Raw genomic sequence first — 24,641 nt, 5'->3', positions numbered from 1 at the left:
GCAAACGTAATGAAACATTTAAAAACTTGATAATAATGGTCGATGCCCGATATTTATAAATACCACAATGACTAAGTAAACGTAATGAAACAGTTAAAAACTTGATAGTTGAAGTCGATAAAGAGTTAATAGTATTCTAATATATTTAATTCATAGAATTTGAATTTTTTTTCAAATTTGTTGCTTAAAATCCAAGGTTAAGAATATAATTTTAATAGCTTTTTCCTGGCTGAGTCCCCCTTCTGCTCAGCAAATTTTGGCTATTTCCTAGTCAGAAAAATTCGCCACTGTTGTTTGCAGAGAATCAAAACAATTAATATGACTAGACAAACATGAAATTATTAGTAATAAGAAAGATAACCATAAAAAAACCCGATGAAATATGTGCAACGTCATAGCATATAATATGAAGGCAAGAAACTTTAAGAAGAATTTATGAACCAAACGTAAAATCTTGAGAAGGAATTGTGATTAGTTTGATTATTCTATAAATGAAATTCACAAATATTTTTTTAATGATGATTTTGGCGATAAAAGGAGATAATGATTTCCCCTCTTTTGTCGTTAAAGGATATCTTACGATTGCCTGTGCTTTACATATTATTTTCACATCTTTAAGTGATATAAGAATGCTTATTCATTAATATCAAACTCACACATCACTCATGAGTAGGTTCAATATGACTCATGAGAAGTTCCGAAGGAATAAAAACATCAGCATTTAACTAAGAGATTGATTAGTTCTACCTAGGTTAAGAAATCTTAAATGTTAATGGTTCAGATTCTGCACAACCCGTGATAAGAAGGTTAATTGTGAATTGATGGTAGACAGTAAATAAAGTTTAAAAAGCTTAGGACATCTGAGAAGATTAATGAATTCACTAAACAACTCAGAATATTGGAGAAGAATATAGAATACACTTAATGAAATTATGACAAAAATAGTTAAAGTTATAAAATAATAGCTAATACAGTTCAGCAAATTATAAAATAGATGAGGATTACGTTAATAAATAAATAAATTACATCACAGAATAAGGATAATGAACACAATTCAATAAATAATCCAGCATTGTCTTCCAACTGAAATCTATTCAGGAATCTCGTCTGTTTCCAGCCAGATTCGCTTGCACTCTTAAACCTGCAGGACTTTTTCTTGGAATTTTCGATCTAGGGGGCGGCCTGAATGTTTTTATGAGAGTGTCATAGTTGAGGTCAGCCGCAGTCTGAGTAGCCGGACATTGTCAGGAGCAACCTGAGACCTTCCCATAAGGAAAGCTCTGGGACAGCAGTCGTCTTCTCAGCTCTTTGGCCCGAACGCACGTGCAGATGGTGATGACCAGTGACATGAGCAGGACACTCAAAAGAATGCTGATCAAGATAAGGATGCGAGTAGAGTTAAGACAGAAGAGTTCTTCTTTACTGCTACCAGTGCCTAAAGTGAGAAATGTAGGAAGAATTTTGTGTGGTATAAGTTGTTTATAGAGAAAAGAAACGAATGCATAACGCTCTCTCCATTTTAATTTGTGGAGATAGTAAAAAATAATTTAAGTTTAACAAAATAATTAAGTTAACAAAATAATTTAAGTTTGATCGTATTTGAATGGGCAAGAAATATATTGCTGGAACGGTGAGCTCGTAGGTGGGTCATCCAAGAAAAAGAAATCGGATTGAAAATTTTATTTCTCGGCAATTTGCAGTTTAAGATAGAAGGATTATTCAAATCAGAGAACCTGTCGCCTGATCATTAAAAAAAACTACTTGCATTGAAAATGTTTCGATTACTAAGATAGTTTAGAAATTAGGGATGAAAAATTATTGTTGCCTTGTTGTGTGAACTGAATTGTAATTAAATTAGCCATATCTTGTTGGAAACTTATCATTTATATTCTTTCCGACGCTCTCTTATTTTAATACTTCCAACTCTTAAAAAATTAGAGTACGAAATATCAAAGTGGAGTAAGTTTTTCCAAGCAGCAAACCATCATTAGATTTTTAAAATTTACTTAGGTTGCTACATTAAACACTTCGTAAACAATGTGGTGTCTGAGTCATGCGGGAAATTAAAAGCATTTTATATGTAAGTATAAAGTATTAAATCAAAATCGCAGTCAATTTAAAAGATAAAAATCAATTTGATGCAATTTAATATTTTAGACGTCTTTTATGCCAATAAAATCCCAGCGCAGTCTGTACTAACTTTGTAACTCTCTGTAATCTGTAACTCTCGGCTGAGTTAAAAACATATTCTTTGATCTGCATCATGATTAGTTGTATAGTTCCTAATTTCTTTTTTGGTATTAAGCATTAGAGACACCATTTTTTTAATGTTTTAATCATTGGTGTACAAATAAAATTAAGGTGAATAAAAATAAGTTACGAGACAGCAAACTTCGGATTTTTTTCATTATTTTAGGATGGATTGTTGCAAAAATCAATGAATCGAGGTCTACAAATCTTCTTATTTTTTATTTATGCTCATTCATTATATTCTCTCTTCGAGGCTAATTAGAGATTATTGATAATATTTTCTTTCACCATTTTTTTAAAATTCAATATTTGGCATTGCATTTTCTTCAGTTAGTGGATCACTTTTTGGTTCAGTCCGACTAAATGATTAGTTTTTATTTAAATATAAGCATTGTGGGTAAAGAAGAGGAACGTTTGTATGTAATGGTATTTTTTATTACATACGATTCTGGGCCCTTATTGTTTATTTTTAATGTTAATATATATGTATGTCTAAAGTATACTTGAAGAAATATTTTTATTGTTTAAGAACTCTATCAAAGTGCATCAGATTCTCTACTGTAACATTCGGCAGTTAAAAAGTTAGTTCAGAGATAATATTGACAGAATAAGAGCCCATTTAAACAGGCTCATCTTCTAGTATTCATACAGTAATAAATGTCCCAGATGTGCTGTATAATCTAATTAGGACGTGAAACAAATAGAGAGTTTATATCAATTTAATGAAGCATGACTGAATCGATCTTTTTGCAATAAAATAGTTCTATTTGCTCCGTCTTCCATTTAAAAGAGCTTAGGGTATAATCAAAGTAAAGGGAATGCTCCAATTCATGCACTTCGATTCTTAAAAGTGTAATAAAACTCCGGATTTCCACATTACTTTTTGTTAATACATTGAAGCAAGACTGGCTTATTTTCAGATTAACAGTTCTGCTTCGTGAAAGATGTAATATACCTGTCAAGTGCTCCTGGAAGGATGATGTCTTAGAGTCATTCTTTCGAGCGAGTACTTCAACAGAGTCTGACACTTCCAGATTTTGTATACCGATAAAAGAGTGGTCTTGCATCATGGGCTGCATCCTGCCCCATGGAGAATCGCAGTTATCCTGGGAAATGAATACGAAAGAAAGAATATATGTTTTATTGATTGAATGAAAGAGAGAATATAAGTTTTTTTGAATGAATGAAAGAAAGCATATAAGTTTTACTGATTGAATGAAAAAAAGAATATAAGTTTTATTAATTGAATGAAAGAGAGAATATAAGTTTTATTAATTGAATGAAAGAGAGAATATAAGTTTTATTAATTGAATGAAAGAAAGAATATAAGTTTTGTTGATTGAATGAAAGAGAGAATATAAGTTTTATTAATTGAATGAAAGAAAGAATATAAGTTTTATTGATTGAATGAAAGAGAGAATATAAGTTTTTTTGAATGAATGAAAGAAAGAATATAAGTTTTATTGATTGAATGAAAGAAAGAATCTAAGATTAATTGACTGATAGTTATTCATAATCATTGTGAGAAAAATTCTTACTAACTCACTTTTATATATACTAACCATATTCGGTGACCAGTTTGTTCGCCCATATAATTGACTTTTCCGAGTGTTAAATTAATTTATGGGATATATTTTTTAAAGAAACATTTCTTCTCACAATTTGATAAGACTGAAGAACCTGAATTCAATTGAGTCAGCTTGTTTCAAACCAAAAAAATATGTTTTTAGAAAATAAAAGGGGAAATTCTACTACGGAGTTAATGATTGACAAAAGCATGCGATTGAATGTTTTGATGGATGAATTAAAATTCCATCACAGCATTTAAAACTGAATATTAAATTGAATAAAAAATATTATTAAAATTAAGGGAGGTGGAAAATTCCACGGAAATGAAATTGATATCACTAAAAAGTTAATTTTTTGTGTCTTAATACAAAGACTATTTTAGTAAAATAATTTTTTAGAAAGACATGAACAGCAATTTTCGAAGGCAAATCACAACCTTAACCAATTTAATGACAGTTAAATCTATGAAATCTTTCTGTTTGAAACCTATTTCTTTACTTCTTTTAAATCTTCTTTCCTCTGACTTAAAGAACTTTTTGGTGACACGTTGAATTCATTCCCAGAACCTTTTTAATATTATTTTGCAGCTCCATTTAGCAGCCACTCGAAGCTTTGAATTCAATCCAGCTGTTAAAAACGTTCAATGAAGCGATCTGAAATTCATACGATGGCTTGAATGTTGCCATTCGACATAGGTAATAACTTTAAAAAAAACCATTGACATATTGGAGTGCCTGAATATCGAGATCGTTCTGATTTAATAAAAGATTAATGTCACATTTTGAAGGCAAATAGCGGAGGAAAAGAGCGGAGCAAAAACTTTTGTCATGCTTGACTGATCCTGAGCTAGTACTCGTTTCTCCAAACTTCCATACTTGACCACCAGGTCATGGTGATCGATCTGATAGTAAGGTCTTGATTGTAGCATCGGAGAGTTCTGGATACGAAACCTGATTCCACAAAAGAACTCCCCGCGTAAATTGTTATTTGTAAATTTGGTGCGCGTAAAATACTTCGAAGTCAAATGCCTTCCAACTGAAGCAGCATGAAAATTTTGAGATGAATGTGTGAGCTCAAATGTCGTTCTCGACATTTGACCATGGTTAAAAATCACAAGTTCCGTTCCAAAATAGTATTTATATTACTTATGGAACTAATGGAATTTAAATATAATTAAATAAACTAATATGCAATGTATTCAACATATATAAGCAAACAGCCGCCTGTATATGCGGAGGATTTTTCTTTGAATCAGATTTGAATTTGCGATTCTCTTGGTCTGTTCCAGCATAATGATTATTTTTAATAATAGCATCTCAGTAATCTGATTATAAAGCAACATTTCATAAAATTTGATATTCTGATTTTAAATCTTTTATCAAGAAATTTATTTCAGACTTTCTCATTGTAGCTTAAATTTTGTAGCAGATAGTTCAGAATCGACTGAGATACATACGATTTAATTCCTCCATATACTTGTCAATGATCATCAAGAGTTTAAAAAATTATTTAGTAGTAAATGTAGATATAATTTATTGTTATACTGTCTACTACTGATGTTCATCCCGCTTACATCCTTTCCACCCTTTTTGACAGTTAACATGGTCTTTTTTAAATCTGAGGTTTACTCTATAGAACTAGTTTGTTTCAGAACAGATCGGAATGATAAAAAAGGGTAGTTGCATTCACCTGCGGACAAGTGTCATTACAAAAAGCAATTGAGCATCGAACGTGCAAACTTCTTCTGCGAGGAAATTTAAAGGCCTGGAGTGTCGAGTACAAAATCTTCGCAAATGGTTTCGTTCCTCTTTTCTCTCTCAGATTCGGCATCACGGTGGAATCTAATGCGCACCTGTAAATAGTCATTATACATTTAACAAAGCTGAAGATAACCTCTCATCATTTGTTTATTTTTAAATATGAAACATTGGGAACATAAGCGGTTCAACCCAAAATTCTTACTAGCCATTATAATTATATGGGAAACAAACTTTATTTCTAAGTTATAATGAATTAAAAGAGAAAAAGGGTACTATATTCCTCTTATAAATGGGTTCCTTTCAATGTTTATAAAAAATATTGCTTTGCACAGTTTAGTTAAAATTATGAGTTGGCCTATATATATTAGAGTGTATGCGAGAACTCTTGCTGGTTTAAAATCCGAAACAATGGTTGAAAAGATTAAACTGGGAAAAATCTTATGTCAACAGGACGACAAAATAATGGAACTGTGTGATTTGGAAGGATTAGACCAAATTCTCATTATTTAATTGTGATGGCATAAAATAGTAAGGAGAAGATTAGGGAACGGTTTCCATATTGATTGCATTACACTTATTGTTAAAAATCAATTAATGTTGTGATCTGGGGAAGCAAAGGATGTGGATGGAGTTTATTGAATGTAAATGCCCCCAAATACATTAATGAAATATTATTTCCTAAATTGCTGTCTTCTGCATGTGATCGTTTCCTAGATAATGAGGAATTTATATTTTATCAGAATTCAGCTCCATGTCATGCCATTGTATTCTGATGATCATTAGGTGTGTGCCAAAAGTGGCGTTACACCGGTAAAAGCTCATAAATAAAAAAAAAATAGAATTTAAATAGCTATCAAAGGACTAGCTATTCAAATTTTTTTTTTCATAAGCTTGTGTACTAGAAGCTAAAAATAGCCAAAGAAAAAAAAATGAGCAGACATAAAAAGAAAAAGTGGAGAGGTCTAAATAGCACAAGCAGAAGAACCTACATAATATTCCGACATCATCATTGAAAGATAATTTGTAAATAATAAAATTTACCGAAGATAGGCAATTTAAGTTTAGAAAACAGAAAAAAAATGAAAAAAAAAAAAAAGAAAAGAAAAAGCAAAGAGAAAAATATAAATAAAAAAAAGTAAAGTGGAAAATATAAATAAACAATGGAAAAAATAAATAAATAAATGAAAAATAAACAAACAGAAAAGTAAATAGATATATATTGGCTCAGTCTAAGGTACTCAACCATCTAACTCTCCGACCCGCCCTAAGGCACACGGATTTAAACCATAAAACTGAATGACCGGATCGCCGCAACAGCAATTGGTGGGAACTGTGGTTGAGTCCTAAGGGCCGTCACCGGCCACGGTACAAACCTCCCCGAAGGAAGTACGTCCCGTCATTGATGGGAGGAGCCAGATCCCCCACCTATTAGTGTACCCTCCAGGGTGGCGAGATCCAACCACCATGCCGGAAGCATCTCTTCCTCATTTCGAGGTGCCCCCCCCCCGAGGGTCTCAGTCTAAGGTAGAGTCCATGAATCAGGAACAAAAGGCCAGATAGAGTTCTTTTTATATTTTTTTTCTTGTACTCACTAGATACTGTCCACTTTTAACAATGCTTGACAAACCAGGATAAATTATTGTTCAATTTGGACATCACAATGCCATTGTATATAAAATGTGGTTTCAAAGTAATTTTTTTTCCCTATTGGAATACCCCTGACCATAGTTCAATCTAAAATCTATGAAGCTGGTTAAACAAATTAGCTACACAGAAGCAAAGCAATTAAGTAAAAGCAATTAATCAAAACAATAATTCAATCATGATATCACATTTAAAACTGCAGAAGAACTAAAAACATTATTGAACTACATGAAACTGTATGCAAGATCATAACTGATGATAAAGGTTACCCAATCCAGTATTAAATACCATAAATGAAAATTTTTGCGCAAGTCATCATTTATACATTTCCTTTTCCTTCTTTGTAACTGCTGTTCCAATACAAATGTCTGTAATTAAATAATTTCCTTAAATTCTTAATTAAATTATTTTGACAATGATTTATAATTTTATGGCTTTCCTCTTAATAAAATTGCTGTCATTCTTCATCAAATCTCAAAAAATATTCTGTCGGATAAAGGTTTCCACAATTTGACAAGTGCTAATTAATTTATTAGTATATAAATTCATCTCCCATTCAACCCAGTATAGACTCTGTAGACTTTGAGGAAAATTTTGAACACCTCTAGATTCAGAATTTTATTTTCAAAATCCTGCACATAGTAAAGACAAGCTTCAAAGTATCGTATCTTCAAAACCTAATACATTTCAGAGCCCGGTTTCGTAGTATGATGTAGCGAAAAAGTATTAAATTTTCAATGTCTTCTTTTTGTCAATCGATGTAGACAGGAACAATTAAAATTTTAATTGCAGGATCATCTACCAAATTTCATTTATCTAAATCATGTTTTTATGCGATTATTGCTGTTACAGGCATGCTATAGTACAGACAGAGATACGATCAACTCTTTGATGTATTTGTTTAAAATTCAATAAGAATCTGCACTTTATATGATAAAACTATGTACCAAATTTCATTATTCTAGCTTTATAGCAATCGTGTTCATTTGCACTCAGACAGACATGTATAAATACTTTAAATTTAAATTTAAAAAGGATCAACGAATTTAGCGTGAAAATCCCAAAACAAATTTCATCCATTTAGCTGAAAGCTTTTATGAGTTCTCACGTTCACAAACAGATAAACAGACTATTTCTAAAAATGCGTTCTCTGGATTTTAAATTTAAAGGTTTACATAGTTAAGATTTATCACATGAAACTTAGTTTATTAAATGGTTTGCTTAACATTTTTCAAATGGCTTAAAAAATATATTACCTGGTCACTAAAATAATAATAATAAAAAAAAGTTGCATTTTCATCGGACTTTAAATATATTGCAAACAATACCCCGACCTAGCCAGAGGCCATGCGGGGAACTTGATGGTACCGCCAATGAGCAACCCCACACAGCATGAAGGAACAAATGACATTTGATGACATTGGACATTAGCAAACAACAAAGAACTCTTTAGAGAAAACGCATATTGGTACAGAAAAAAATATTAGATTTTACATTACATATTAAATTTTGATACATTAAAAATGCATAAAATACATTAAATGTATGTTAACTTTTTACTTTAGGTGAAAACTAAAATCAAGAGCTTTGACAAAATGTCCCGAATGGAAAACTTAATGGCTGGGATTTTTATGAGTTCTTCGACGACAAGAGACCGTTCTTTAAATATAGGATTTCGACTGATAAATAACACGAAATTTTCAATTTTTTTTAACTGGCAAAGCATTAAAACAACTGTAAAATATTTCTAAATGACAATAAAAAATACAGCTTTCTAAACAAAATAAATCATTAACACGTTGATTAAGATAAAAATTTATTAAAATTTAAAGCTGAACTTGTTATTAGAAATAGGACTTCATAACGTTCACTGCTTGAAGCGGCAAAATTCTTAATATTATAGAAAACAAGAACTATCCAAGGAAGCCTTATGAATTAATCATAATAATAAACTACCAATCAAAGCTTCTCCGAGAGAATATGGTTAAATGACCTCTTGAACTATTAAATTTAGAAGATTCCTGACGTGGGCAAATAAATCAAACTGTCTTCAAAACAATGCTGGACGCACGATATCTTTAGTTATTTCACACTAAGAATCGCCCATGATACAAAAGATACACTTCTCCGAACGCACCGCTGACTTGATGAAACGGTTCTTTTTAGCATGGTCAGTCAAGCGAGTGGCAAGCGTATCGAAATGATTTTGGGCGAACGTTAAGTTGGAATTAGAAATAGTCTTGATCGTAAATAAATTTTAAAGTGGTTTATTTTTAAGTCGTATGAATGGTAAGCGTTTGTCTATTACCCATCGGAGTCTATGAGGAGTTGCTTGTTCATGTCCGTTCCGTCACTTGCTATGCAGTTCATGACTTTTGCATCGAAACCATCTAAAAAAAAAAAGAAAGAAAGAAAGATAATTTGTTTTGAAAATCTTTGCCATGATCACATTATTTAACTAGCTTTGTAATAAAAAAAAAAAATTCAATAAAAATTAAAGACTTTTATTTAAATAAAGCAAACATTCTGTATTGAGAAGATTTTGTTCTTACTTATGGTAATTGCCATAGTTTGATTGCCGAGTTTTTGTGCAGCAGCTTCTGAGGGTAAACGTCCCTAAGGTACTCTGACTTCTAGCTCATATGAAGATGACACTTACACACTCTCTTGCACAACCCCTCTTTCAGGGTGTCTCTTTCACACACCCCACAGATAAACATAGGTTAAATAAAAACCATGCCCGAACCTATCACGCCGCCTAGATCACGGGAAAAGACGCGCTACCCCTAGGTCAGGACGCCGACGGATTGAGTATATATATATATCATATTTGTAAAATATACTGAATTTTCCAATATTGTAAATGAAACAAGCAGTTGTTTAACACATTCACTATCATAAGCATAACCTCTCTGGTCACACCTCCTTTCTAATTGCCCTGAACTATCTTTATAATTATATGAGCCCTTTTCTAACTATACTTAAGATATAGCAAAGAAGAGTTCATCTAATTAGATATGTTATCGGAACATCAAGCTTGAATCGTGGCCATGAACATGTTAATATTGACAACAACGAAAAGAAAGGGAGAGTTATTAAAAACATAATTTAATAATAAATATGCAGTTAAAATAATAATTAAATAATAAAAATTTTATAAAAAAAATCAGTTAGTCGAAACTGCATTACAAACAAAACTGTTTGTTCTTTTTACCAGCAACCTATTTTCTAAACTTATAAAGCAATTATTTCAATTATTGAAAAGTGAATTCTCTATAAAGAATACTGATACCATTTTTCGATCTTACATTCATTTTTTCTTATGAATATCCGATTTCTCAGAAAATGTTAGCAAGTAATTAATATAATTCTAAATTGATTTAAAATTATGTAGTCTATCTCATTGTAGCATTCTTTACTAAATTACCGAGAATCAGTTTCTTTAACAGTCATAAAACAAAAGGGAGGAAAGGCGCCCAAAGATCGTCTAAGTTCTATTAATGTCGTCTATTAATCATAGCCTTCTTAACTATTGCTAAACGCCTGTTACCCATTATCAAAACTATGAAGTTTACATCTTCAGTAACTGTTTGAGAAAGCCAGATTTAGCAATCTGTTTTTTGTTGCTTTCCCTTTTCTCTGGGTTTTTAAAAATTTATTTTGGTGTATTGTAAGTTCATCATTGTTTTAATTACTTTTAGTAAAATCAATGATGCTTAAAAGATACTGTTGCATTAATTTTTGAAGTAAGACCAATTATAATAATGAAACATTATATTTTGAAGACCTTATTTCAAACATAACTGTAACTACATTTTGCGATTTGTTTCTAGGTTTGTATATGACTGTCATATTTGATAATCTGGTTGCTTCCAATCCACCCATCTGATCGCCTTATATAATATTTATTATGAATACTTTTTTAGTAGATTCTTTTTCAGATATTGAATAGAAGAGGCGGAGCAAAATAAAAGTGAAAGAAGCGGTAATAATGATAAAAAAACAGACATGAAGTCTTTGAAAGCTTTTCAAATATCTGGTGTATATTAAAATATACAAAAATAATCCCAACAATATGAAGACGAACTTAAAAAATCCCTTGTTGTGTTGCCATTAGGAAAAAGACCCTTATTCATGATATGATGTAGAAAATCATATGGTTGAACACTGCTATCAAAATTAATAAAACGGATTATAGTTTGCGACAAGAAAGGCAAAAATAATGGAGTTTCTGCATATAGTTAGAAATTATTTGCTACAAATTTTTTCTGAAAAAAAAAAAAAAAAAAAAAACGCAAATAGAAAGTGGTTTCCTTTTTTAAAAAGAGAAACCTTGCCTTGCCTATAGGGAAAACTAAAACATTTTCAATGGCACAATTCAAGGGATGTTCCTTGAAAATGTAAAAACTTTTTTCACCCTATGATCTTCATATTTACTTACTTTCTAATTAAACGGTACATCTTATTTGAGCTATTTATTAGTATTTTAATTCTTGTAATAATATAATATCTCTTTGAGATACTGAAGCCTTTCTAAGGGAGTTTTGCATTTTAAATTGCTTAATACTTTCACTTAAAGGCAGATTTATAAATAAAAGTTTGTCTTGTATCAGGTATGTCTTTAAGTGGGAAGAGGTCAAACCTGAATTAAAGTGAATAAAATTTCTTTTAACGTTGATGAGTCTGATGAGTGTACAACCGCAGAGTAAAGAAGTTGTTTCTATAAAAAGAAAAATTATTAAAAATAGTAGAACGGTAAAAAATTATTTTTATCGTGTTATTTGATAAATAACACATGACGACGTAGCAATAAAAATTAAGTTGATCATGTGTACTCCTTTAGGCTTCAAAAATGGAAATTTCACTTTGGTTTCTCTTTTATATTTTTTAAAGTCCTTATTATGATGCTTCTCGGCTACAACATCAGTAACTATTTGAGAAAAACAATTTTTACATCATTTTTGAATTTGGAAGAATTAACGTTCAACGATGCCAATATTATTTTTGATAACCCCGATTAGAACTGTTTTTGCTTACAAATTATATACAATTAAAAGCACTTTATATTTTCACTGAGGAAATAGAAATGTATAATGCAACTAACAGCTAAAAATGCCTATAATACAGCGTAATTGACCGTAAAATAACTTTTCTAGTTTCAACAGTTCTGGAGTTACGACAAATGAATGAACTGAATTCAGGTTTCAAATGGACACTGTGAAAGACATGGAAAACGAATTCTTTTAGAAAATGCTGAGATTGAGCGTTTTCGGAAAGAATATGGATCAATAATTACAACAAACACATAAGAAATGAATGATATAAAATTTCATTAGTGTTTCTGTGATATAAAAAAATTTACATACATAGAAAATAATCCTTTATTAATAAAAGAATTATTTTTTGACTAATTAATCAGCGTTCTGGCTCATGTGAAACATTTTCAATGTGTTCATCCATCTGTGTACAAGATATACAGAAGGAGTATAAAGTTCTGTACGTATAAGACTTTTTGGTGTTCTCCATACCTACTACATTCTGCATATAAATCAATAAGGAATATAAATAAAGGATTATAAGGTATACAGAAAGTTCTGTACGTATAAGACTTTTTGGAGTAATTCATTTCTCCATACCTACTACATTCTGCATATAAATCAATAAGGAATATAAATAAAGGATTATAAGGTATACAGAAGTTCTGTACGTATAAGACTTTTTGGTGTAATTCATTTCTCCATACCTACTACATTCTGCATATAAATCAATAAGGAATATAAATAAAGGATTATAAGGTACACAGAAGTTCTGTACGTATAAGACTTTTTGGCGTAATTCATTTCTCCATACCTACTACATTCTGCATATAAATCAATAAGGAATATAAATAAAGGATTATAAGGTATACAGAAGTTCTGTACGTATAAGACTTTTTGGTGTAATTCATTTCTCCATACCTACTACATTCTGCATATAAATCAATAAGGAATATAAATAAAGGATTATAAGGTATACAGTAAGTTCTGTACGTATAAGACTTTTTGGTGTATTTCATTTCTCCATACCTACTACATTCTGCATATAAATCAATAAGGAATATAAATAAAGGATTATAAGGTACACAGAAGTTCTGTACGTATAAGACTTTTTGGCGTAATTCATTTCTCCATACCTACTACATTCTGCATATAAATCAATAAGGAATATAAATAAAGGATTATAAGGTACACAGAAGTTCTGTACGTATAAGACTTTTTGGTGTAATTCATTTCTCCATACCTACTACATTCTGCATATAAATCAATAAGGAATATAAATAAAGGATTATAAGGTACACAGAAGTTCTGTACGTATAAGACTTTTTGGCGTAATTCATTTCTCCATACCTACTACATTCTACATATAAATCAATAAGGAATATAAATAAAGGATTATAAGGTATACAGAAGTTCTGTACGTATAAGACTTTTTGGTGTAATTCATTTCTCCATACCTACTACATTCTGCATATAAATCAATAAGGAATATAAATAAAGGATTATAAGGTATACAGTAAGTTCTGTACGTATAAGACTTTTTGGTGTAATTCATTTCTCCATACCTACTACATTCTGCATATAAATCAATAAGGAATATAAATAAAGGATTATAAGGTATACAGAAGTTCTGTACGTATAAGACTTTTTGGTGTAATTCATTTCTCCATACCTACTACATTCTGCATATAAATCAATAAGGAATATAAATAAAGGATTATAAGGTATACAGTAAGTTCTGTACGTATAAGACTTTTTGGTGTATTTCATTTCTCCATACCTACTACATTCTGCATATAAATCAATAAGGTATATAAATAAAGGATTATAAGATATACAGAAGTTCTGTACGTATAAGACTTTTTGGTGTAATTCATTTCTCCATACCTACTACATTCTGCATATAAATCAATAAGGAATATAAATAAAGGATTATAAGATATACAGAAGTTCTGTACGTATAAGACTTTTTGGTGTAATTCATTTCTCCATACCTACTACATTCTGCATATAAATCAATAAGGAATATAAATAAAGGATTATAAGGTATACAGAAGTTCTGTACGTATAAGACTTTTTGGTGTAATTCATTTCTCCATACCTACTACATTCTGCATATAAATCAATAAGGAATATAAATAAAGTTAAAATTAGAACTGGAATAAAGTTATTCGTACATTATTATTACCTGGATGCTTGATTTTAATAAGAACCGTGAGATTTTCTCCGACAAAAATTGGTTTCGTGACAGGAATCAATGACGGGAGTTTGCCTTGCAAAATGTCCAACCACCCATCGAAGTCATATTCTTTAACAGGCTGCAAAGAAGAGTTCTATTAATTTTTTTAAAAAGAGAAATGAACATTCATACTACCTCTTGGAAAATGTATATAAATTGGAAATTTGACATAAATTTTTATTTTTATGTATTTGGAATATAAATATACATCACTTTGCAATTTGGATAAAGGTAAAAATTCAGATTTCTTTACTTTCTCGATTCAGAAAGTCCCGATTTTATAAAGTATATATTTATTATACTTTTCTTTGTTTTAGAGCTAATTTATCATTCAGAATTCTGCAAATCCTTTTAGACTATAGGAGGATTTATAAAGACTACATTCACTTTTTAATGATGAGACTACACGCACTGTTAAAATATTTGATTAAACTTAGATATTTAAACTAATCGAATCACTTTTTCAGTATCATTTATTGTTATAGGCGCAGAAGTGGTAAATATATGATTGACTGAATTTTGGAAAATTCAGTCCTTTAAGACTAGGGTTTATACAAAACACGACTTTTTAAAAAACCGGTTTTCAAATTCCATATTACCAAAAAAACCGGTTTTAGCCGGTTTTCGAATTTTTGTCAAAAAAATAAAATAAGGAAAGATATTTTCTCTAAGTTATATAAAATAACAAAAAAAAAAAAAAAAAATCAATATTAAATTCAATAAAATTAAAGATTACATGTACATATTATTTACACAAAATAACGAAAACTTAAACAAAAATTTTGAATAATATTTATATTGTTTTCACTAATTTTAATTTCTCCTAACAAAATAGGATTTTAAAAAACATAAAATATCGACTGAGGGTGGCTAAGTTTTAAAGCTAAGTCTAATTTTAGACACAATATTGCCTGAAATTGAAAATACTCGTTCACTAACTACTGAGCTTGGTTTTATAGTTTTCATGGCATCAAATAACAAATCTAAGATTTTTGTTGTTTTATTCGTTGCCTGAAATAATGAAAATTCAGCTTTCAGTGTCTTTGGATTTGCAAGTTTTTCTTCGGGGTCTTCAAGAAACTTATGAATTGATTTTTACATGGCTTCTTTTTAAAAAGCATTACTCTGACGAGTAGTTTCTTCGATTTGCTCTTCACCAGAATCGGTTTCCACATAAGAATTTGGAAATAATCTAGACAATATCTTTCCAGATAACTTAATAATTTTGGTTTTTGAAACTAAAGAAAGTGCATTAGATTTCTTCGCTGAACTAGAAGTGTGCGATTACAGCAAAAGAGTCGCTAATTCTACTTTCTTGAATTCGTTCTTTTAAAGCATATAATAATTTCAAACTTATTGCAGTGTTCAAATTTTTTAGTTCATTTAACAGAAATTCAAATATATCTACACGCATCTACTATATATATATATATATATATATATATATATATATATATATATATTCCGGAAAACCGGTTTTCTTACTGTAAAAACCGGTTTTCGAATGTGACAAATTTACTTTAAAAAACCGGTTTTTTAAAGCCGGGTTTGAAAAACCGTCAAACCCTATCTAAGACAGAAGTTTAAATTTATTTCTCAAATATGCATTTTTCTAATTTGAAGATTATGTGAAAAATGTTTATTGCTGAAGAACTCTATTTATATCATTTATACCAATATGAACACTTGTTTTGTTAAACAACGACATTCATTTCTTTATATTAGCATATAATATCATTTCAGAATATAAAAACTTACTCTAACAAGTTAAAAATTACCAAATGGAAATCTTTGATTGAAGAATTCATACTAAAAGACTATTAAGAAACAATGAAATTAAATAAGTGAAAATAATTAAATTAATTTTGAAGAAATTAATTAAAACAGTTTAACTTGTATACATAGATTCCTGTTAAATTTTAAGGATATTACTATGACACAATGTAAAGTCTCCTTGAATAATTATAGTCTCGACATTATGAAGATATTGAAAGGCTATTTATTCTTATAAAGCAAAAATATAAGTGAAGTTTTGGGATTATAAAATCCCTCCCAAAGGGAATATTTTCGGTATAATCTATTGAACAGATGTGTAATTTGTTGAAATTCTTTACATTCTACCAATTCTTCTCTTCTGGCTAAAAGTTCTTGATCTCTAATCACAGTTAATAAACATACTTCTGATTCTAATACAAAACTCGAAAGGAGTGGCTGAAAGCTGTGATTTACATGAAAATGACTGATGATCATATTGAATTTCCATTTGTTAAGAAACAAAAATATGAATATATATTTCTCAAATTTTATCCATTCTTTTCTCAGCAAAAAAGAAAATGGAAAATTACTTTATGAATGATTTTTAAAAAATAAGGAAATATAAACGACATGATATTTTAAATTCTTTTAGAATAAAACAAACTACATTGGTTCAAATGCCTTGGAAATTTTTTTTGTAGTATATAAATCATAAATTCAAAAAATCTCACTATAAAGTATTGATTTTAGTGAGTAAAACGTTTCAAATACAAATGATAATTGACGTATCTATTTTTCAACTGATATCTCTATCACCACTAATAATAAAGATGAGTGTATGCGTAAGCTTGTGTTGACACTCAGTATGCTATTTGACTTACAAATACCAAATTTAGCATGTGTATATCTTGGAGGATAGGATTGTGCACCTTGTTGTGCACATTGCTTTGAAATTTTAATTAATTTCAAATTAAGCAAAATTTCTGTGTTTTTCAACAGCATCATCCGCAAATATGGATTGATCACAATAATTTTTACATCATCTAAGAATTTAAAAATTATTTTTCCAATTATACAAGATTTTTTGCTATATAATGATAAAAAAATTTAAAATCTACCCATTTTTAGCATTGTTTCTTTTTTTTATGATATAATTTTATGTATAAATATATAAGCAGAAAATTAGGGAAAAACATAAGACAATGAATAGAACTCAGTCAAACTTCTAAAATAATATGATAATTTGTCTACCAAAATTTAAATATTTTGCTGGAAAAGTTATAAATTACACAAATTTTTTTATTGTAATTTTTAGCAACCCCTCATCCCAGCGAACCAAGTGATCTCCAAAAGTGACTAGTATTTACAGAAATAACCTTATAAAAACAACCCACTATGAGATGTTATTTGAATCTTGAAACTCACCTTTGATGGGGTTGAAGTTTTTGGTGAAATGCTGGATTGAGATCCCATTCCTGACATTTTCGGACTAATTACTACAACATTTTGAGAGGTACAACTCAGCAGGTAAGTTTCATCGTTGAGTTTCTGCATTTTGTCGTCAAATTGCAAGTAGATGACAGCTTCGTACTGAGTTTTTCCGTTCTGTTGAAAAAATAATAGATTTAAGATGAAATCTAAAACGTTTCGTTTAAGAAAAGAAAACTTATGGAAAAGAAAAATTTTTTTTTGGATTGGATGCAAGGATTTATTAACTATTTCGACTACTTGTGTGGCTACTTATTCTTGAAATGATGGGATACAAATGTCATAAGAATAAAACGGCTGCAACATGATTAGAAAACAAAAAATTGTTCCATTGATGAATCTTTATTTGAGAATAATGCTGTCACAAAAAAAAAAAAAAAAGTTGTGGTTTTACAAGATTTTGATTTTTTTAACGCTTTAATGATGCCATTTTAAATCATGTTTTGTAAATTATTTGCTGTCTGATTTTAAATTGAATCGTCAGTTAAATAAATTTATTTTCAATTCGATTAACAAATGTAACAAGCGCCAGTAAATCGAAATGGATACAACGTATATAAATCGAACCTTTATCATATAAACGCTCATTGTAGGCAAAAAAGAAAAAAAAAAAGACAAAAAAAGGTGGGAGCGAAATTACTAAATAATTACCAGTGATATAAATAATCCTCATTCAAAATTTAGGTAAGAAATTAATGATAAAACACGAAACAGGAATAGGGGGAAAAAGAAACCCGGACCCGAGAAAACAGATATAGGATTCATTCAATTCATCAAGCTGCTGCTTTATTTCAAAATGAAATTTTATTTTTATTAAAAGAAAACTTTGTCGACCTTTGTATAAATTCATTACATCTGCTTCAGCGTTTGCTTTTTTGATTTATTCAAGTTTTTATACTCTTTTATTTAAATTAGCTTGTTTCATGTTTATAAGATGGGATTTTGTTATAAATTTTAAGTCTCTTCTTAGTACAATGGCGTTCTGAAATTTTGAGTGATCATAAAGACGTATAAATATACACCCTTTTTTAGGAGTAATAAAGTTTAAAAAAATGACCTTGAAAGCAAAATCGTGAAACACCAATTTGTTGAAAGCAATACAATGGAGAAAAAACCATACAATAAATATTAAGAAAGAAAATTTTTAAATATTATTTTAAAAATTAAAATAACTACAACTAAAATTCCTAGTTACCTTACAATGTATCTATCCTCACCTCACACTTATAAGATTTTCTTTTAATATCCGTGTTTCACATAAAAAATTATTATTTTTCTTTTTATTCAATTTTATTGTTAAGTGAACTCACTTTTATTAGTGAGCTAAAAATTTTCAATAATTAATTGCTCGATATAACATGAATTTTTATTTTAAAACATCAAAGGTCCAAATTGGTTCAATTAAGAAGATAAACTCTTTTGTTGTTTCTTACGGCATTTGTCATAGACAAGCCCGCTGAAGAAGTCATCGATTTTAAGCCGAGAGAGCGTCTCTTGTTTCAGTAGCGCCATTTAGGGTCAAGAGAACGTCTTAGCTACTCATGCGTCACATTCGCTTGCACAACCCTTTTTTACAGGAGGGGGGGGCATTCACGCATTTCACAGATAGAGCACAGATGAAGAACAACCCTGCCCGAACCGGGACGGGACCCCAGATCACGGGGAAGACGAGCTACCCCTACGTCCGGACGCTGGCATAAATTCTGTTATATCACATTAAAAAATAAAGAAATAATTTCTAGTATAAATTCTATACTAAAAAAAGGAAACATTAATTAAATCTAGAATAATTAATGATTTCTCTTAGTTTGTTTTTAAAATGAGTCTGCTTAGCATAAATTCTCAATAACTATAACTGAGAAAAATTTTCAACTTAAATAATTTTATTAAAAATTTTAATAATTGATAGAAAAAATTATTTAATTCATCATCGAATCTTAATGACGAAATAATCATATGAATATGAATTATTTGAAATCCAACAAAAATCTTGTTTAAAAATTCAAACATTAAAAAAATATTACAGAAAAACTTACAAAAACGAAAAACGCTTCTTCACAAACTGCCTATATTCTATTATTTCGTTTCTACATTGCATTAGAATAATCATTCTTTTTTTAAAAAATAAATAGCAATTTAATTAATGTCAAAATAAGTAGGAAATAATCAGGTTATTTTCTAGCCTGAATATCTATCTGTTTTTAAACAATTTTCGGTGAATGCAATAAATGGTAAACATTGAATTATATTGCTAAAACTAATATATTTGTAAGTTAAAAATAAATAATTTGACTCTATTATTTGCTTAATGGTCCACTGTCGCTTGTTTTTAAGGTCTCGACTTCGGTGCCGAAAGGTTCCAAATTCGAGACCCGATTTTATCAAAGAACATCCATGTAAATAGTTTGAATCCGTCGGGGCAAAACATCTTCCCGCTGGTATGATGAGAAAGTCTGGAAAGAGAGGTGCCGTTCTCGTCATCTGACCATGGTTCAAAATTGCGCTCTCTATCCGAAACAGCATTAGTGTTGCTTTAAAATGGGACATTAGTATAACTAAACTAAACTAAATTAGATTATTTGCCCTCTATCAGCATTTTCCTCAGAGTTCAGCTTAATATATTTTAATTTTTTAGCTTTTGTACATGTTAGTGTTACAAATTAAATACTTTATAATATCTTTTTAATGTCATGGGGAACAATAGACTTTATAAACAGACGGGACAAATATTTCGTATTTTATAAGTAAAAAAAAAAAAAAATGTAAATCATGAATGTATTTAAGATCCGTATAAAAATTCATTAATTTGTCTCGGAAAACTTTGGAAGTTATTTTTATGTAACTGAGATTTTAAAAACAATCAGATGAATAAAAAGTTATTATTTCCGTTATATATCAATAAATAAAATCTAAATAAGAATTGGTGTACCTTCGTTTCATCTTACATTGGCATAGAAAAACAACAAACAAATTGCTTTAAGAAATTTTTTTAAAATGAAACAAAAGGAAAATTTTCGAAAATTTTGTTGCATTAATTATTTTTAAAAGTTATATGTGTTAAAAGTAAATAGTAATGATTTTGGAAAAAATGCACTTCATTCTCCTTACATATTTTACTCCTAAATTATTATCTTAAAAATAGTTATGATGGAATTTTAGGCCTAATTATTGTACATACGGGCAGTTTGGTGATCTTGGTACCGCATTTGTTGACACTGAAGATAATGGTGACTTCTCTAGATCCATTTCCTCTCGCTTGGCACTCGAGGGGAAATCCTCGGACATAAACGGATCCGTAGAATGGTTCTTGAAGTTGGATTTGTCCCATCATAGCCTGTTCACTGCAAGCTGCTTCTACAGCTAAAGAAGAATCACAAGAGCATTGTAAATTGATAAGAAGAACATATTTTTGCAGCAAATAGCGAAAATGAAACAGGGATGGTAAGTGGTTCCAAGGTTCAACATGATTGTTTTCTTGCAGCCCCCCGTCGATTGTTTTTGACCCCCCCCAAAGAACTAATATAACCATGTATAATTTTATACTTAATCTGCTCTGTATAGTTCAAATGTATAAAGCAAAACATTAGTCGTTTATTGTTATTACTAGCTCATTTAATATTAAAAGAATAGTTGGCACATTTACGTTGGATGATTCGACAAATGGTTTTAAACAACTTATCCTTTGGAATGGAGTCGAGGGAATCAAGTAGGATATGCACCAAATGCGCCCAACTCACTTTGGAATATATTGGGTATCTTCTGGAAGCACAAACTATGCTTTATTGTGATGCAGAACTTTGTGTTAGATGTTTTATAGCACGTTTTTCATGTGAATAAATCCCATATGTATACATATCATAAGTAATCAAATATACTCACATATAATTTTGCGATTTCCATTAGAAGATATGAGGGTCAAATCATCGCTGAAGATCGAAGAAGGTAATAATATCTGAAATAATAATAATAATAAAAGATTTGTGATTTATCCGTAAAAATGGGAAAAAAATATTAAAATTAAAAATCTTTATTGTAGTGAAACGATATTATGTTTGATTTTTGTGCAGTGGTAATGTTATTTATTTATCTAGATGCCAATAACGATTAATTACTCCATTAACAGCTAAAGAGTTTTCATTTAAAAGATTTGTAGATACTATACATTATAAAATCAAAATTATTTCTCATTCAATTTCTAGACCCATAATTATTAAAATAATTTTAAAATAATTTCAGTTTGATATCCCTTTAAAAAAAACGCTGATCACTTATAATGATCTATTCAAATATTTTCTAATCATATCTATTAGTTAAACAAAGATGATTATTTTTCAGATAAAAAAAAGGAATTTTGAATAGATGCTCAGATCAGTGGATTTGCGCTAATACTTACACTTAATAACGCATCTGAAGGCTTTATATGTTAAAAAATACTATGAACTGAAATTATCAATTGATAAAGAATTAATTGTAAGGTTTGGTATTTCAAAGAATCGAATAACAGAAATTAAAAGGAACTTCTTAATAATATCTTTTGCATAATTTTTCAGATTTTGAATTGATAAGCTGCCACTGTAAACAAAACAAAACAAAATATATTTTTAAATGAATATTCTGAATTGCATATAAATTTCTTTTTTAAAATACTGCTGACATCAAGTTCACTTGTTAAAATAATTAGAAGGAGAGATGAATTGATTCGATTAAAATTTAAGCCATTTGTATCATAAGAAGGCTTTTATTGATAAATAGGAAACATATAAAATAGTGAAATTTCAATAACATTTTCTTCTAGATCGTAAATATTGTAGAAAAATTAACACCCTTGTCAATCACATACAAAATTTAAATGCCAGTGATTTTTTTCTGTGAAACTTTATGACAGTTAAAATTTAACTGACGTAATTTAAGAAGAATCTCTTAAGCAGTTCATGGCTATTGTGAGCTAAGATAGGTAAATATGTAAAAAAGTCACTTTTTTGCGAAAATATGAATTAAAAAAATATTCTAATATTTATACAGTTTTTGCACTGAAGCCTTTGATTTTTTTCCTACTCATTTTTTTGGAAAGTTATACTGATTTTTATATTTCCATTTACATATGTTTTAAAGTCATTTTACTTCTTTAAATGCTATTTTCTCAAATTCGAATCTTTGGTAGGATTTTCTGATGAAAAACCACATAAATTAAAATCTAATGCATATTTTTTGTTCAGATTTGGTATAATAATTTCTCAATACATTATGCAATTCCTGAACTAGAGAATAAGTAATATATTCATTTAAAAATATTCTATACTTGTTTTGATGCTTCACGATGTGAAAAAAGGAACATTTTATTTATTTATGAGTCGAATTCCAATATTTAAAAAGTGGATAGAAATACAGCTTACTTCTTAATTTAGACATAGGAATATTTCTTAAGCTATTCGAAAATTTTAAGCAAATAATTTGACGAACCTCTAAATTAAAAGATATTTGTTTTATAACACTTTTTTTGCTAAAAATTAATTTTAGATTTTTGCTCTTAACTGGTGTATTTTGATTTCATGGAGAGTTTTCCAATCTTTTTTTTAATACAAAAATTCAAAACTGCAACTATTTTAGAACGTTTTTCCAAAAAATTCATCCTGAATACAGTCACATATCATAACCATTTATGACAATTACAAAAGCAATTTTAAAATGCAAAATGCTTTTACTTACCGTTATGAAAAAGACTGTTGATATGAATACCCATTTCATTTTGTTTGTATTGTATCAAAAGATCTGTAAAAAATTGCAAATCAGTTATTCAGAATACTTATTTAAATTTTTATCAACATATCTGTTAATTTATTAGCCTTTATTTACAATTATCTTTTTATTTTTATAATCATTTCTTATTTAGAAATGATTTTTAAAATATCAATTTTGTATTTCATAAACTAAAAAAGATAATGATACTTGTATGGTTCGCCAAAAATCTATCGAAATTTCTTTGGTATTAGCCATATATTTTTCACAAAGATTTTCAGTCTTCCATGAAAACTGGTCTTAAAATCTACATGCAGCTTTCATCTTTGTTAGGGATCGTTTCCATTTGAAAATTCTAACTTATTCGGGTTTTTCGAATATCAACAATGCTTTTTTTAATTGATGATTTTAAACGTATCTTTAGATATAACATATAGATTACTATGATTCTTGCATTGCGATAAATTTTTATATAATACGAATAAAAGGTGTGTATTTTTTTCAAATTTCATCTAATATTTTATAATTTTTGATTAATTATTAACTCATTTGTTAAAAATTATTGAATAGAAACTTATAAAATTCTAGTATAATCAAAAGAAATCGAAACATCGCGGTGCAAAATTCCAGCAATTTCTATTCTGTTGTTCCAAAGATACACAGCGGAAATCAGAAGTACATTAGAATTCCATTTCCGAAAGTTCATTCTATTCAGAGGGGCATCGCAATTTAACATATGAGTTGACTGGGGAAAAATGTATCTAAAAGAAATCAGAAATATAAAGCTTACTATTAAATTATTACATTAACAATAAATTATATTAAAAAAATAATTATTATGCAAAAATCAAAAAAGAAGTGAACAGTCGATTCAGAAAACAGATTTCGGGAGACGTGGTTGAAAATTATTTTTATGTTTAACATATGAAAAAGAACTGGAACTGATTCGGATCGCAGAATTCTTGATAATGCAGAACAAAATAACAATAATTCTTTTTGAAAATTTTTAATGATTATTTTGTTGTTTCTGAATCTTTTTATCCATTTTATTTATTTACTGACCCATTTTTTTTGAGATTCGCCCAAGATAGAAAACCAGAAAATCTAGCAACTTTAATTATAGGCAAAGGTGCTTTGCACTTTGAAATTTGAGAAATAGCGAAG

At 29.2% G+C, this 24,641-nt stretch overlaps 1 protein-coding gene across 1 annotated transcript; it reads right to left on the bottom strand.

Annotated features, from left to right (window-relative positions):
• Positions 1 to 573: 573 nt before the first annotated feature.
• On the bottom strand, positions 574 to 23,517 carry LOC129961900 (uncharacterized). Its single transcript, XM_056075528.1, has 9 exons — positions 23,448 to 23,517; positions 21,621 to 21,693; positions 20,920 to 21,101; positions 17,679 to 17,858; positions 14,448 to 14,577; positions 9,532 to 9,613; positions 5,509 to 5,671; positions 3,206 to 3,356; positions 574 to 1,435 (listed from the first exon to the last, which is right to left on the bottom strand). The coding sequence occupies exons 1-9, from the start codon at positions 23,484 to 23,486 to the stop codon at positions 1,245 to 1,247; spliced, it is 1,191 nt and encodes a 396-aa protein (XP_055931503.1). The 5' UTR covers positions 23,487 to 23,517; the 3' UTR covers positions 574 to 1,244.
• Between the last annotated feature and the right edge of the window lie 1,124 nt (positions 23,518 to 24,641).

This window comes from Argiope bruennichi, chromosome 2 (assembly GCF_947563725.1).
Source record: "Argiope bruennichi chromosome 2, qqArgBrue1.1, whole genome shotgun sequence".
Classification (NCBI taxonomy): Eukaryota; Metazoa; Arthropoda; class Arachnida; order Araneae; family Araneidae; genus Argiope; species Argiope bruennichi.
The sequence above is the reverse complement of the archived record's forward strand: the minus strand, read 5'-3'. Positions and strand labels throughout refer to the sequence as shown.